The sequence below is a fragment of the Clarias gariepinus genome, chromosome 9 (genome assembly GCF_024256425.1).
Source record: "Clarias gariepinus isolate MV-2021 ecotype Netherlands chromosome 9, CGAR_prim_01v2, whole genome shotgun sequence".
Lineage (NCBI taxonomy): Eukaryota > Metazoa > Chordata > Actinopteri > Siluriformes > Clariidae > Clarias > Clarias gariepinus.
In genome coordinates this window covers 1,452,501-1,470,000 of record NC_071108.1, presented here as the reverse complement: position 1 = coordinate 1,470,000, position 17,500 = coordinate 1,452,501, and the positions used below count along the sequence as shown (strand labels likewise).

Genomic DNA, 17,500 nt, shown 5'->3' with positions numbered 1-17,500 from the left:
AGAACCAGTTCAAAGGTTTGACTTTTTTTAGCAGTGACTCTGTTCACAGCGACCTTTACAGGATATTATCATCTAAACAAAGTCCTGCACCTTCTTTACCTCTGCTCCCTGTAGCCTTACCGTTCCACTTGGGTTCCTCTCATTCACACACATGTATTCCGTCTTGCTACGGCTAACCTTCATTCCCAGAGCTTTCCAGAGCGTACCTCCATCTCTCTAGATTTTCCCCCACCTGTTCCCTGCTCTCGCTACAAAGCACAATGTCATCTGCAAACATTATTGTCCATGGAGACTGCTGTCTAACCTTATTTGTCATCCTGTCCATCACCATAGCAAACAAAAAGGGGCTCAGAGCCGATCCTTGATGCAGACCCACCTCCACCTTAAACTCTTCTGTCACACCTACAGCACATCTTACCACTGTCCTACAGCTCTCATACATGTCCTGCACCACCCTAACATACTTCTCTGCCACTCCAGACTTCCTCATACAACACCACAGCTTCTCTCTCGGCACCCTGTCGTGCGCTTTCTCTAAATCTACAAAGACACAATGCAACTCTTTATTACCTTCTCTGTACTTCTCCATCAGCATCCTCAAAGCAAACCCTGCATCTGATGTACTCTTTCTTGGCATGAAACCATATTGCTGCTCACAAACGCTCACCTCTGCCCTTAACGTACCTTCCACTACTCTTTACCACAGCTTCATTGTATGTCTTATTAACTTTATTCCTCTGTAGTTGCCACAGCTCTGTACACCCCCCTGTTCTTGAAGATCGACACTAATATACTTCTCCTCCTTTCCCCTGGGATTCTCTTATTCTCCAAAATCTTGTTAAACAGACTAGTCAGGAACTTTACTGCCACCTCTCCTAAGCACTTCCATACCTCCACAGGTATGTCATTAGGACCAACAGCCTTTCCATTCTTCATCCTCTTTAACGACCTCCTCACCTCACTCTTACTGGTTTTTGCTACTTCTTGCTCCACAACAGTCTTGTCTACTACTCTTTGTTCTCTTTCATTTTCCTCATTCATTAACTCTTTAAAGTACTCCTTCCATCTTTCCATCACCCTCCTGGCATCTGTCAGTACATTTCCATCTCTATCTTTAATCACTCTAACCTGCTGCACATCCTTCCCATCTCTATCTCTCTGCCTTGCCAACCTGTACAGATCCACCTCTCCCTCCTTACTGTTCAATCTAGCATAAAAGTCATATACTCTTTGTTTGGCCTTTGCCACTTCTACCTTCACCTTACTCTGCATCTCCCTGTACTCTTTAGTCCTCTCAGTGTCCCACTTCTTCTTAGCTAGCCTCTTTCCTTGTATACACTCCTGGACTTCCTCGTTCCACCACCAAGTCTCCTTGTCCACTTTTCCCTTTCCCGATGATACAACAAGTACCCTCCTACCTGTCTCCATGATTACCTTAGCTGTAGATGTCCAGTCAACTGGAAGCACCTCCTGACAACCCATAGCCTCAACTCCTCCCTGAAAACTGCACAACATTCATCCTTTTTTAACTTCCACCACTTTGGCCTCTGCTCTGTCTTTGTCCTCTTCACCTTCCTCACCACCAGGGTTATTTTACACACCACCATTCTGTGTTGTCTGGCTACACTCTCCCCTACCAACACTTTGCAGTTACTGATCTCCTTCAGATTACAATGTTGACACAAGATGTAGTCTTGTGCTTCTGCGGAATCCTCTTTGCAAAGTCCACCACCATCTGTCCTTCTACATTTTTGTCCTGAAGGCCAAACCTACCCATCACATTTTTATCACATTTATCTGTTTCCTTACCCGACATATCCATTAAAGTCTGCACCAATCACCACTCTCTCACCTCTGGGGATGCTCTGCATCACTTTTTCTAACTCACTCCAGAATTTCTGTAGGGGCAGAAAAAACCTGTGGGGCATAACCCTTAACAACATTGCACATTACATTATCAGTTTCCAGCTTCAGACTCAAAAAAACAATTAACTTTTTTTTTTTTTTAATGGGAAGTGATTTCACTTTTTGTTTTTTTTATTCTTTCAGGTTCATCTTTGAAGAATACACTCCTACAAACTTTGATACATTTCCAGCTGCGATCATGACCGTGTTTCAGGTACGACTCACACACATAAACTGCAGCTGAGAAACCCGTGTTTGGAGTCCAGACCCACCTACAGTACTAGATAAATGTTCATAAGTTTTATAGACACACCCCTAATCATTCACTCTGCCCACATCCCAGTCTGCTGAGAAAGGAAACATGATGGATTTTGATACGTGCTCAGCACAGATACTGCCGAAGAATAAATGACAAGACACAGCAAAACATGAAAAATATTGAACTTTCTCCACAACGTTGTATTTTCTTAACATTGAAGAAGCTGAAGCGAGGCAGAGAATTAGACACAGGATGTTCCTCCTGGTAAGATGCAGAGATGCAGAAATGACGTAAAGCAGTAAACCCAGGATGTGATGTAATTCCTCTACTTAACCACTAGAGCTCCGGTCTTGTCTAATGCACCTTTAACAATTCCAGTTTTAAACCTTTTATCATTAATATTTCTGTTTCTTTCTACGTGTCATGGTTTCAGATCCTTACAGGGGAGGACTGGAACGAAGTGATGTACAACGGCATTCGCTCTCAGGGCGGAGTCAAGTCTGGAATGTGGTCTTCCATTTACTTCATCGTCCTCACGCTGTTCGGAAACTGTATCTTTTGTCTTGTCAGTGAAACAGAGTTACTTTGCCATTAGCGTTGCTGTAGGTGCTCTGTGTTGGTACTCCTTCAGGATGGAAGAGGTCCATGGTGCTGTGCTTTCTCAGTAACACGACCAGCTGTGACCAGACGTGTCATTTTTTAAATAAAGTGTATTCTTTGCCGGATTGATGGAAAAAAAAAAGAAATAATTCTCTCAGGGAGGTGATATCATGGAAATCTCTCCATTTTAACACTTTCTGTCACGGTGTTCCTCAGAGATCTATTCTGGGTCCTTTAGACTTTCTACTTAGATGTTTGTTTTAAAGTATATGAATGTGCGTGCTCTTTTTTTTAACCCTTAACTTAAACCTTAAGACACACTCCTTAACGTCTTCTTGGCTATCGCTGTAGACAATTTAGCCAACGCGCAGGAGCTCACCAAGGTAACCAAGTCCGTCTTCTTTAACCTCAAATATATATATATCATAACCTGATGATAATAAACATTATTATTATTATTATTATTATTATTATTATTATTATTATTATTATACAGTGGGGGAAATAAGTATTTGATCTCCTACAGATTTTCTAAGTTTGCCCACTTACAAAGAAATGAAGGGTCTATAATTTTTATCATAGGTTTCTGGTAAAGGATTGAGACAGAATATTAACCAAAAATGCACATGATACAAATGTTATGAATTAAGTTGCATTTCAATGAGGGAAATAAGTATTTGATCCTTTACCAACCAAGAATAATTCTGCCTCTCACAGACTGGTTATGTGCTCTTGTGGTACACATTAATTTAAGAAGGTGCTCCTAACAACAATGTGGTATGTGTATAAAAGCCACCCGTCCACAAAATCTTTATCTCCAATTCAAACCTCACCACCATCGGCAAGACCAAAGAGCTGTTGGAGCAGGTCAGGAACAAGATTTTAGACCTGCACAAGGCTGGAATGGGCTACAAGACCATCAGCTAGAAGCTTGGTGAGAAGGAGACAACTGCTGGAGCGATTATTTACAAATGGAAGAAATACAAAGTAACCATTAATGGGCCTATATGCAAGATTTCACCTCACGGAGTAAGAATAATCATGAGAACAATGAGAGACCAGCTCAGGATTACACAGGAGGAGCTTGTGAATGATCTTAAGGCAGTTGGGATCACAGTCACCAAACAAACCATTGGTAACACAATACGCCTGCATGGATTGAAATCCTTCAGCGCAGCAAGGCTTCTCCTCCTCAAGAAGACACATGTACAGACCTGTCTGAGGTTTGCCAATAAACAGAGAAAGATTGGGATGAACTGCTGTGGTCAGATGAGACCAAAATTGAGTTTTTTGTCATCAACTCGACTTGCTGTTTTCGGAGGAAGAAAAATGCTGACTATGACACTAAGAACACCACAGTCCCTACAGTCAAGCACGGAGGTGAAAACATTACGCTTTGGGGCTGTTTCTCTGCTAAAGGTACAGATTAACTTTGCTGCACTGAGGGGCCAATGGATGAGGCCATGTGTTGTAAAATCTTGGATGAGAACCTCCTGAAGATGGGGTGTGGGTCTTCCAGCTTGTAAATGATTCCAAACAACCTGCCAAGGCAACTAAGGAGTGGCTCAAGAATAAGCACATTAAGGTCATGGAGTGGTCGAGCCAGTCTTCAGACCTTAATCCAATAGAAAATTCACGGAGAGAGGTGTAACCTCGAGTTGCCAAGCAACAGGCAAGAAACCTTAAACATTTAGAGAAAATCTGTAAAGAATAGTGGATCAAAATGCATCCCAAGATGTGTGCAAGTCTGGTAAACAACTACAATAAACGTCTTCCCACTGTGCTTTAAAGCAAGGGTTTCTCTACCAAGTACTAAGTCCTGTTTTGCTTGGGGATCAAATACTTATTTCCCTCATTGAAATGCAATTAATTCATAACATTTGTATCATGTGCTTTTTCTGCATTTTTGGTTAACATTCTGTCTCAATCCTTTACCATAAATCTATGATAGAAATTATGGACTCTTTATTTCTGTGTTACTGGGCAAACTTAGAAAGTCTGTAGGGGATCAAATACTTATTTCCCCCACTGTATGTAAACTAGTTTAAGAGATTCTGCTTAAGCTCTCATTTAGACTCTAATCTGTTTGAACCTGAGGTTTGGACCTAATAAAGTAAAAAGTGTGTGTTGTGAGTATCTGTGTATCTATTTCTCATTCTGGTCTCTCCTCACTGTATTTGTGTTCTAATACGCGTCTTTATCGCCGGTCTGGTATCTCGTGACTATACAGGATGAAGAGGAGGAAGAGGAAGCGTTTAATCAGAAACACGCGCTGCAGAAAGCCAAGGAGGTCGGGCCCATGTCGTCCTTCATGTCCTCAGAGTAAGTGGGCGGAGTGCAGCCCGGCTCGTTCACATCCTGCTAACACCACTAACCGCAGCATCGTCTCCTCGTGTGTGTGTGCGCTTTATCTCCACCCTCGCTGACTTATTCAACAAACAGCGATCTTACCCAGCGCTCTACTCCCGTCAGGTTTCGGAAGAAGCATCAGGCGAGTCGGTGTGCGTGAACCACACGTCGATCTGTCTATTGTTAGCTTTCGATCTTTTTCTTCTGTTTAGATCGAATTAATAAGGAACGTTGTACAGTATATACGTTAATCCGTCGTTAGCACTTTGCTAATACAATGCTGTAAAAAGAACTAATGTGAGATCAGACGATAAAACAGAGCTTTAGTGAAAAGGAAACATTAGAGCGACGTCAGTTTTATGGATTAATTCACACAATCATAATATCCTCAAAGTTTTTTTTTCCTCTGCTGCAGTACATTTCTTCATTTGCACAAACTCTCATCTCTTTTTTAAAAATACACTTTTTAATAAAAATCTAAAGTTAGTTATGAGTTATGAGTTAGTTACTAAAGTCTGAGCTAAATAAATCATTAGATAATTATATAATTAATGAGTTTAAAAGATTTAGATCATTCTTATGTTTTGTTTTATTATCTACAAAAACAAACAAACAAACAAACCAAGCTAAAACCCAAAAAGCAGTCAAGTTGATTCAGAGTCGACTCGTTTCCTTTCTGTAGTTCACTTGGAAGCTCAGACGCTCTCGGGCCCGTGTGAGATCCCCGCGTTCGCACCTGACTGAAGATCCAGACCGAGAAACAGAACACAGCAGGGTTCCGCTCAAACACTCCAGTTTATCGCCATAGATCAGGATTATGAGGAAATGAAAATGGATTTAAATTTGACATTAATTTCAGTTCCGTCGCTCTTTTGAACTAAACCCTGCCGTGTTCTCATCCTCGAGATCGGGCCCGAATGGTTCCTGCGTTACACACTCCTTAGACAGCGTGCTCTTTTTAGTATTATTCTTTCGTTCAGTTATGAATCTAATGGATAGAATCATGATCCAGTCCCTGCGGACGTGAAGCTGTTGACCTGGAGTAACCCTGTGTAAGGATCGGTCCAATGACCCAAACTTCAAACTTGAAAATGAACTTTTTGTAAGCCGCTCTGGATAAGGGCGTCGGCTAAATGCCTAAATGTATTGAAAAGTCTCACAGAGAACCACACACACACACACACACACACACACACACACACACATGCATGTACTGTATGTTGGAGAAGAAGCACTGCATGAGTGTAAGTTTACCTCCTGAGCATGTGCTAACCAAATCTCTACATATATGATTATATCTGATCTCACAGCGAGCGAGTGTGAGAGGAGAGACGCCTGCTGGTGTTGTAGTGTAATGTGAGGTCATGGTTTCTGTAGAACAGCACCAGTGACGACCCAAACGCCACCGGGTCGTGGGGTTCAGGGAGGGGAATGCGAGGAATGTGAGGAATGCGGGGAATGTGAGGAATGTGCAGTACACTTTGGTTGCATTTTGTTGCGAATGCAGCGGCCATCTGGTTTTTGTGCACGAGCTCCGTTTGGATCCGTTTGGATCCTGCATGTCAGAACCTGCTCGAGAGAAACACGACTGGGAATAAAAACTAAACTAAATGAAAGTAAACATCACCACAGCGCGCATGCTTTCTTTCTTTAAACGCAGATGACATGGCTTGCACTGCGTTAGCGAAGAAAAAGAAAATGATGCAGGATGTTTTCTCTTGTTTCGTGTGTGTGTGTGTGTGTGTGTGTGTGTGTGTAATGCTTCTGCATATGGATTCCATTATAAATGTCTTATATCTGTTCCATGTTTTTCTTCTATCTGTCTTAAACATGTTGAAGTTATTCAGATGATTGTACATGTTGCTCCTGATGTAATGTTGACGTCATCCTGTTTTCATGTGATGCTTTGGCTGCCCGGAAACACAGACCAAAATAACAACAACAACAACAACAACGTTTACCACCAAATAAAAAAATAAAAAATTGGAAGAACGTGTACAAATATACAAAAGAATCTGGCCCGCTTGTTGCTCTCTCTCTACACACACACACACACACAGGTCAAGAGATCGACAATTCCAATCCGTGCTGTCTGAGTGGGAGGGGCATAATCTGTCTACCCTGTCAATCACAAGCACACTAACCAATCAGCAGGTAATATATGGAGAAGAAGGTGGATAGCGCTGAGTGTGTGTGTGTGTGTGTGTGTGTGTGTGTGTGAGTGTTAGTCATTAGAAAGCTACTAAATTAGGCAGGACATTGGGGGGAATTTGCTTTTATCCTTTATTCGTTATCCTGTTATGGATGCAATGAGACTCATCTCGACTAACTACGGAGCTCACAGAGAGTTGATTCCGTTAGTTCCGAGACTAATAAATATTTAATTGGTTGGTGCAAAAAGTGATTGACACATACCTTTGCTTCTGTCCCCGCCCACTTTAGACTCCAAGCCGCAGCATTTCTCCTGACGAATAAATTCATCTTTAAATGCAGTCGCGTCCCGTAGCCTGAATCTGATCAAGTAATAAAAACAAAACAAATGATTAGTCTGGTAAGAATTTGGTGCTAGCGAGCGACACGCTGAGGTTAAGACGAGGACGCATTTTGGACTGTGTTGTACTGGGTGTGTTTTTGTCTTTGTTCAGAAAGCACTAATGTCTTGTTTTCAAACCAATCGCTCGTTGATTAAACGGACCAAACAAGAGTTCCAGTGCCAGTAAGTAACCTCAGTCTGCTCACTCTGTAGATTCTGATTCTCAAATCTTTCACCTTCCACTTTCACTCTCTTTCAGACCTGACTCTTGCTTTAACATTTGCTTTTTTGTTCATTTGTTCATTTCCTGGTGAATTGTGATTGTAATGCTTATTATTATTATTATTATTATTATTATTGTTATTATTGTTCCATCTTAAATATATTGCCTTGTATTTATTTAAGTTTTACTTTGATTTTATTTCCATCCTGATGGTTTTAACCTGCTGGATCTTAGAGAGTCAGATCACATGACCCTTTCTACTAAGTGTTCTGAAAATACTGTGAAAAATTAAAACAGAATAAAAAAACTGAATTGGGTGTAAATATGTTTGGTCACTTTTAGAAAGGGTTTTATGCAGCAGCTCATACAGTAGTGTAAAGCTCACCATTAGTGCCATTCTTTCAGTCTCCAGTTAAACAAACAGAAGTAAGATAGAGTGACATTTTACAATTTTATATTTGATTGAGATTTGGATTAGGATTTCTCCGTGCTGATTTTGTTTTCCTGTCTGTTTTTGCTCCCGCAGGCGGAGGAGACGGCCGTATCTGTACAGGAAGCGTGTGCTGATCCACCGTGGCCGTGCGGCTTTCTCTCTGGAGGAGTCGGACAGTTTCAGCGACGCTCCTCCACTCAATCCCTCTCGCTCTTTCATGTCCAGGAGAGAGAGACGCCGGCGTCTGACCATGTCCGTGTGGGAGCAGAGGACCAGCCAGCTCCGGCGCCATCGCCAAACGTCCAGCCGGGAAATCCTCTACGGCTCGTCCGTTTGCCACCATCACAAACTGGCTCGCTCCACCGAGATCTCACACTCCCCGGAGATCAGCTCCGCGCTCGACCCTCTGGAATCTCTGGAGCCATCCATGGAGGAGCAGAACGTCTCCGCCTCGCTGCCGGATCCTCCGGGATCTGAAACTCCAGACACCAAAGATGTGTGCCAAAACAGCGCGCAGACTCACACAGAGATCAGCGCCACGGATCAGCTTCTGCATCCTCTAGACCCGGCGAAAGAAGAGCAGGACATCGATAATGACCAGGTCTCAGGAAACACCTCTGAGGAACCCCAGGATAAAAACCACTTGAGCGTGCGGAGGCTGAACGGAGAGCGAAGGCAGCGAGGGACGCGGAAATACAGCAAGTACAGTAAACATGGCAAACATAGGACCTCAGAAACACACCATCAGAGGCACGACGAGCCAAATGCGCACGAGCGCAGCCGCTCCGCCAGCCAGGAACGGAGGACAAGGAACGAAGACGAGGAAGAGGACGAGAAGAGAAAAAGTAACAACAATGGAGGCGTCAATCAGGATGAAAGGACCGCTGAGGAGAGGTGAGGAGGTTATGCTTCTCTCTGCAACCTGACATGCTCTGTTTATTCTTAAATTAACTTTAGCAGAGGCTGCTGAAGGATCAGTGTTTATAGCTTCAATAATGTAAAGGGAGAAATAAGTCGCCTCATCGGTTTAAGTGAATCAGTCCGGGAGCACAATAATAGAAAATGTCTGTCTTGTAAAGCTGTCCTGATGGTGAATAATCATAATTACGGAAAATCCTCAACGAAACAGGGTTTACAGTCCACAAAATGGCGTCAGGGATTCCTCTCGCGAATTAAAGGCGCAGAGACAACACTTACATTTTACTCCGAAATTTATTTTCTTTAGATATGGTTATGGTTTTTGGCCACATGATGGGGACAGAGATTGAGTCAGGTGGATTGGTGTGCTTTACATTGTATATATTCGTGGCAAAGTCATATAAGACTCACTTTGTTGGACTTAAGAACAAATCTGACTTACGAACCTGCTCCTGAATTGGAACTTGTTCATAAGTAGAGGACAACCTGTGTTCTTGAAAATAAGATTTCCAAACCCTTCCTTGTAAACAAGCTCACACTGACCATATCTCAGGAACCAGACGCGATACATTTTTTTAGATTCAGCTGCTTAGCTAACATTATCATCATCATCATCATCATCATCATCATCATTATCATTGATCCCTAGCTGGCGTCAGGACGGGTTGCCCCTGAGCTCTTTGTTATGCATGTGCATTTAATAGCATCAACAGTGTGGCCCCTAGTGGTCTAGTGGTAATCACAGTTACCGGGGTTCGAGCCCTGCACATGCCCACATTTTGGTGCTGATGTTTGTTTTGAAGTGTTTTTTGCAGCTAAGTGTTTGGTGGTGTTTGTTCGATGTTGTCCCGGTGTCATGTACAGTACACGTTCCCATGTAATTTCAGCAAAAAGTCACAACCCAATACCAATACTGTCCCGAAATCAACATTTTCACATTTTGTTCAGTACAGCTTGCAGCATATGATTGAGATTGTTTTTTGACAGAGTTTAGAACAGAAGATGTGTTTCTTCCTGTTGCTCTGTGTGTGTGTGTGTGTGTGTGTGTGTGTGTGTGAAATACTGTGCCGCGTCTGTGTGAGCTTGGCAGTCAGACAGTTATGAATTCAGACCAGACTGTGTGTTCATTTCTGCTCGATCAGAGTCATGACACTCGATTAAAAACACAAATAATCCATATTGACGGATAATAAATAATAATAAAATCCTGGCTCACAGCGTGGAAGTGCCAAATCACGCGGTATTTACAGTGACAAGCGGGTGTAATATCATACTCGCGGCTTACTGAACGCTTGCTATGTGTGCACTGACGGGTCCTAAACTGGACGTGTTTTTGTCCTGCAGAGACCTGGCTGCAGACTCCGAGCCGGCCACGCTCCAAATCAGCGACAGCACCACGCTGGACTCTGTAGTACCCGGTAAGGCCGCCACTGAGGGAGAAAACAACAACAACCAGGACAAAACATCACTCAGCACCAACGTAGTAATCGACGACATGGACACTGCACCAGGACTGGAGCTCTCCACCATTACAGGTACAAAATGCTGTATGTATTATATATATACATACAATTTATATTACAACAGCTTTGTGACATGTACCACAGGTCACACTGGGGGTTAAAGCTACCCCTAGGGGCAGTATGGTGGTATGGCCGACTGAAAATACTCAGAACTTCCTCTGTTTTTTTATGTTCTGTGTCTAAGTATTTCCTGAAGGATTAGTGATGATAAGTCTGAGTTTAATTAAAGGTTAAATAGTTAGAAATTATAAACCAGTGTAAAATGTTAAAGGTTATTCAGGGTTAATCAGAATAAAGGTTACTCGGGTTGATCAGGGTAAAGGTTATTTGGGGTTGATCAGGGTAAAGGATACTCGGGGTTAATAAGGATAAATGTTACTCGGGTTGATCAGGGTAAAGGTTACTCGTGGTTAATAAGGATACATGTTACTCGGGTTGATCAGGGTAAAGGTTACTCGGGGTTAATAAGGATACATGTTACTCGGGTTGATCAGGGTAAAGGATACTCGGGGTTAATAAGGATAAATGTTACTCGGGTTGATCAGGGTAAAGGTTACTCGGGGTTAATAAGGATACATGTTACTCGGGTTGATCAGGGTAAAGGTTACTCGGGGTCGATCAGGGTAAAGGTTAACTGGGGGTTGATCAGGGTAAAGGTTACTTGGGGTTGATCAGGGTAAAGGTTACTCGGGGTTGATCAGGGCAAAGGTTAACTGGGGGTTGATTAGGGTAACGGTTACTTGGGGTTAATCAGGGTAAAGGTTACTCGGGGTTGATCAGGGTAAAGGTTACTCGGGGTTGGTCAAGGTAAAGGTTACTCGGGGTTGATCAGGGTAAAGGTTACTCGGGGTTGATCAGGGTAAAGGTTAACTGGGGGTTGATTAGGGTAACGGTTACTTGGGGTTGATCAGGGTAAAGGTTACTCGGGGTTGATAAGGATAAAGGTTACTCGGGTTGATCAGGGTAAAGGTTACTCGGGGTTGATCAGGGTAAAGGTTACCTGGGGGTTGATCAGGGTAAAGGTTACTTGGGGTTGGTCAGGGTAAAGGTTACTCGGGGTTGATCAGGGTAAAGGTTACCTGGGGGTTGATCAGGGTAAAGGTTACTTAGGGTTGGTCAGGGTAAAGGTTACTCAGGGTTGATTAGGGTAAAGGTTACTTGGGGTAGATCAGGGTAACGGTTACTCAGGGTAGATCAGGGTAAAGGGTATTTGGGGTAAGTAATGTTAGTGAAGATGTGTGAGTTATTTGTAGACGATCGAAGCAGTTCTTTTAGGTGGTTTGCGCCTTTTCATGATTGATCGATTTATAATAAATCCTAAAATTAAGCTATATTTCTACAATTAGCTGCTATTTAACTCCAGACTTTCCTAAACTGACACAAGTAAAACTCATGATAAGTCAAGCATGTCCACCTTTCTGTTACAAACTGCTTCGAGCATCACTTGGTCACATCAGTTATATTAGATGATAAAAGGGTTTTTCCAACCAACACTGCACTCTCTAACCACATGCTGTGAAGTGATTTGAGGATCACCCCTGGACTGTTCGCTAAGTGTTTATTTTACGCTATTTATGCTAAGATGGAATTCTCCAAGATCTGGATTTGAATATTCATGAGCAAGAATCCACTGATAGGACAGGAAGGAAACACACTGACACTGGGTCGGCTTTTATAACTGTTGACAAACTATAGCAGTTTTGAGAGGAATAGTAGCAGTCTCAATAAATCCTGAGGTGATCTAGCAGATGCCATTATCCAGAGCTAACAATTTTTATCATATTATACATCTAAGCAGTTGAGTGTTAAGAGCCTCACTCAAGGGCCCAACAATGACAACTTGTTGGTTTGAACCTGGAACCTTTTCAATTTAATTAAATTTTATGATTCAATTCAATGGTCATTGTTTTAAAGCAGCTTCACAAAATCAAAAGAAAATTTATGGAAATGTTTATGAGTGGGAAAAAAAAATGTGTTTAGATAATTGTGAGATTGTGAGAATGTCCCAATGAGCAATTATATAACGACATCATGTGGGTTAGGCTGCTGGAAGTTCAGTATACCAGAAGTTGTCCAAGTTATCATGGAGTCCAGTTCAGAACAGGGATTAGTCAGCAGATGCAGAGGACAAGGGGGGTCTGGATCACTGGACGCTTAGAAGCAGCATGTGTCGATCCAAACCATCTTAAAGCAGAATCCAGCTGGAGCTGGTCCTTCTTTCTTTGGATACCTCATCTTTGCAGGGTTGGCCTCAGGGTTGGTTTACTGGAGCTGGCACAATCTCCAGATGCCTCCGGATGGGTAGAAGAATAAAGAACAGGTGGAAAAGATTTAGCGTAGCTGCTGTTCAGGATATTAGCAGAACAAGATAGGAGTGTTTTTTTTGATATACTGGAGTACAAGGTTATGGAATGAATTATGTGTATGCTGTGTCTGAGCCCCGTACTATTCCAAAGCTTAGACGCTAAATATAAGAACGTTCTGCCCTGTACCCTGTTTTGTGGACTTTGTTATTCTGTAAACTACCATAAATCCGGAGTTTTGCGATTTTAAGGACTGTGGTGGATTGAAACATGTCAGAAGACTTAAATCTACTACCATAAGCACTGAGCGGCCCCTGACCCTCTGAGGGACGCTGCAGGTACAGAGTGAAAGCTCATAGAAAGAGAGTTTGGCATGGTGCGCAGCGGTATCAGCAGTACTTTATAAGTGATTTGTGAGGATATTGTACGCTAATGCATAGCTAATCTGTAGAACATTAGGGCAGATGAGATGGAGCGAGACTGTCAGGGCGGGTAGGGAACCCAGAAGCGCTCTCACACCCCTCTCCTCTGTGCAGGAGTGTTCGGATGAAGGCAATGAACCAAGTAAAGCTCAAGTCAAATGAGTCAGCAGTGCAGAGTCAGAGTCAATTAAATCTGTTCACGTTTCTGTTTTAAAAGTCTAAAAGTGTCTGTCTAAAAAACACAAAATAAAGAACAGAGTCAGTAAAACCACTCGCGCTTCGGCATGGAGTCCGGAGCAAGCAAGCATGAAGCGAGGAGGCCCGCAAAATCAGTCCATGATCAATAAATTCCAAATTGTTAGAGACGGATCCAGGGTGACAGAACGAGAGCAGGGTCGAGATGCACAGAGAATCAGAGCAAAGAGGATGAGATGTGCTTTGAAAGGCTCGCAGTTATCCGACGGTGAGTTGGAGCTGATGGCGTGATTATGAAGCTAAACGCTGAATTAAAAGAATCAGAAACAGGCGATAGCGATCAGCGTGGGAACTAGATGGTGGGAAGAGAGCTGGAAAATCCACCTGGAGTAGGAAGGTGAGATCATGTGGTAGGGGAACGTGGCTGACCAGAACCATCAATCACCATCTCACGAACAGGTCGGGAACGTGGGAAAGGTCACTCAGGGTTCATGACGGTAATGTCTACCCCCGGCTAGTGATGATGAAATGTTACACCAGGTGATTATCTTACTCACCCAGACTAACGCTCTTCTCTTACTAACCCTAAGGAACCGTTAGACTTTACTATCGCCGAGTACCTTTTCAACCTGACTAAAGGTTAAAGGTCATTCATTGTGACATGAGAGGGTTTATTTTGCACTCACTGTGACTTTGTGAGTTTGGAAATTAAATATTATGGAAATAAAATGTTTTTACATACTCTGTGAGATTTAGGATTTTGTTTAAAAAATAAAATGAAATATCCCTGGAGCTGATTGTGAGATTCTTTTGTGCAGCAGCGAACAGTAAAGAACTGGAGGCTTCGAAATCTGAGAAGGAAGACGAGGAAGCGGCGAATGGTTCGAGAACTCCGCCAGACAGCATGTTCATCTTCAAACCTCACAATCCGTAAGAGCTCAGTGCTTTTATGACAACATGAATATTGAACTTTTTGCTCAGAATCTGTTTAACTCTCTCTCTCTCTCTCTCTCTCTCTCTCTCTCTGTCGCTCAGGATCCGCAGGGCGTGTCATTATGTCGTTAATCTGCGTTATTTTGAAATGTGTATCCTGTTGGTCATCGCTGCGAGCAGCATCGCTCTGGCGGCTGAAGATCCTGTGGCCACAAACTCGGACTGGAATAAAGTAAAGCTTTTATGATGTTGTTTAGAATTAAAGCTAGACACATGACACGGTCGGGTCGCCAAGCACAAAACAACCTCCAGGCCTTATTACTGAAGAATCCATCATTAAACACTCAGACCAACAGAAAGATGTATTAACCGTTCATTATGGCTTTGTGAGAGGAAATTATCTTCGGGATTAAATGAACCAGAGCCGCGCAGAGACAGAATCACTGTCGGGTTATATTTAGCATGCTAATGTCCGCTATTCATTTCTCTGTATTATTGCAGTGAAGAGAGAGAGAGCGAACTCGGTCATGTCCAGGGTTGGTGATGTGTGCAGGCTGTAACTCGTATTCATGCTGCGCTATGATGTTTCCTCCAACAGGTGCTGCGCTACTTCGATTACGTCTTCACTGGAGTTTTCACTTTTGAAATGATAATTAAGGTGAGTGAGTGTGTTTCCTCTCGTGCTCTGGGCGGGGGGGGGGGTCGGGGGGGGGTTTAATAACAGCTCTAATGGAGTCGTGTCTGAGTTTTTAGTCGAAGCGGTTCTGATGTTTTTCTTGAAAGCGAAATAAATCCTAAACTCTAACCAGTCCGAAGTGCCAGATCCCAACACACACTCACCTGGTTTAACTAAGAAATAATAATTTCTAGTCATATTACAGACTAGGGTTAGGAGGCGGCGTTTATGGTTAAAGAGTTTGTAGAAATAGTTAAAAGGTTAAAGGTAAAAATAATCTGATCAGCTTTAATGTAATCAGTTTACGTTTGCGTGTTTTAGATCTTAGTGGCGCTAGACATCACGGCTTCTTATTAGCACCGTCACGGTTTTGGAACATGTGAGACGAACTGGTTTAAACTTCATGCAGGAAGAATAAACATACAGTGTTCTGTCCGTTCATCTTCAAGCTTCAATTTTCATAGTCGTCTTTCCTTTTTCTGGAGTAGTTCACGCTCTCACGCTTTCGTTTGTGTTTGGTGAGGATTGGAGAGGCTTGTAGGTGCATTACAGTCGTGTCTCTGTCTATCGCGTGTTAGGCTTTTTTAAGAGATCCTTATAGCCACGTCCACTTTGAGGGCAAAAGCGCTACATTTGGGGAAAAAACAGCCCTGGATGCTCATAACTGCTCATAACTTCACTTCCACTCAACATTTTGATTCCATTTATGGCGCAGGTTTAACTTCAGACAGGGACAGGCAACGTTTCATTAGATTCTGTCCAGACAGTTTTTGTGTGATACTGAGACAACATCGGCTGGACAGACGGAGACTGGTTTCGGGTCCTCCAGTGTATGAAACATAAAGATATCACTGAACGAGCCAGTTCTGACTAATGTATTTATTTATTTAGCCCATACTTTATAATCTCAGTATCTCTGGGGAATATTCAACATTTTCAACATATTTTTTTTTATTTATGTTGAAAAATATTTACCTCTTTCTATTTAACAATAGTTTAACTTTGACTTTATGCTGTAGGTAATATTTAACCTGTACTGATTTTAAATAACATCATATTTAACTTTAACTTTATGTAGGCGACTTTCCTTCATTACCGAATTTGTCCCCAGTACGGGCTTAAGATTGTTGGAGTTCAGTTCAGGCTCGTTTAGAGCTTTAAGAAATTAATATGATTAACCTGATTAACTCATTAATCCTTTAACCTTTACTGGCAGAGACTGAGATTTAAACTGACGTGGAATATTTCAGTCTGTTCTTTATATTAGAATGGTGTAGACATAATGGAAATACATGAGTATTATATACACTATGTGTGTGTGTGTGTGTGTGTGTGTGTGTGTGTAGATGATCGAGCAGGGCCTAATCCTACATGATGGTTCTTATTTTCGTGATCTGTGGAACGTTCTGGATTTCATCGTGGTGGTTGGAGCGCTGGTGGCATTTGCTCTTACGTGAGTGTGTGCTGCTGTCTCTCACACACACACACACACACACACACACACACATGCACAGACACACAAACAGACACACACACACTCTTACTCACTCATACATGACTCATGCTACAGGCTTGTGTCTAGTGATTTATTTGAGATGAACCCTGTTTTAGGCAGCTTACAGTCACCCAGTGTACAGTTTAACATCTCCAGCAGCTTTTGGCCGCGGCTTAAAAAAAAAAAAAAAGTGTAATTCCTCATATAACCACTAGGAGCAAAAGTTCAGTCTTTATTTCTCACATATACATTATCGCACAGTGATGTTAGTAGGCTGAGGTCAGACATTACACGGCGCCCTGGGAGCCGACAGGGTTAGGGGCCTCGCTCAAGGGCCCAGCTGTGGCAACCTCAAACCACTGACCTTCCATTCAGTTCCTTGGACTCTTAACTCACTGAGCCGTCACCACTGACCTTAAAAGTGAAGCAGTCGTCATAGATCCTCATCGGAAAATGTCCAACTTTACAACAGAAATAAACATGTTTACAGCCTGATAAAAAAAATTCATTCTGTTTTGTTCTCCATAACTATATTTCCATTTCAATAAGCAATAGTTTTAGTTTAAATCATATTTACCAGCAGTTTATTGTGCAGCGCCCCCTGCTGGGAACTGTTTTCTAGGGTGTATGTGAGTGTAGGAGAATCGCATCAAACCGTAGAATCATTCTGATGAATAATTATTATTGTTTGTAAATAAAATGTTTTTTTTTTTTTATATATATATTAGAGCTT

At 42.4% G+C, this 17,500-nt stretch overlaps 1 protein-coding gene across 1 annotated transcript in view; it reads left to right on the top strand.

Moving 5' to 3' along the window:
• LOC128530000 (voltage-dependent R-type calcium channel subunit alpha-1E) overlaps positions 1-17,500 on the top strand; it is an 81,416-nt gene that overhangs the window by 39,878 nt on the left and 24,038 nt on the right. Inside the window, exons 15-24 of the mRNA XM_053503672.1 lie at positions 2,050-2,119; positions 2,598-2,715; positions 3,080-3,147; positions 4,995-5,086; positions 8,528-9,196; positions 10,565-10,755; positions 14,482-14,593; positions 14,699-14,828; positions 15,195-15,254; positions 16,619-16,725. Of these exons, the coding sequence (XP_053359647.1) occupies positions 2,050-2,119; positions 2,598-2,715; positions 3,080-3,147; positions 4,995-5,086; positions 8,528-9,196; positions 10,565-10,755; positions 14,482-14,593; positions 14,699-14,828; positions 15,195-15,254; positions 16,619-16,725 (1,617 nt within the window). The remainder of the gene's footprint in view (positions 1-2,049; positions 2,120-2,597; positions 2,716-3,079; positions 3,148-4,994; positions 5,087-8,527; positions 9,197-10,564; positions 10,756-14,481; positions 14,594-14,698; positions 14,829-15,194; positions 15,255-16,618; positions 16,726-17,500) is intronic.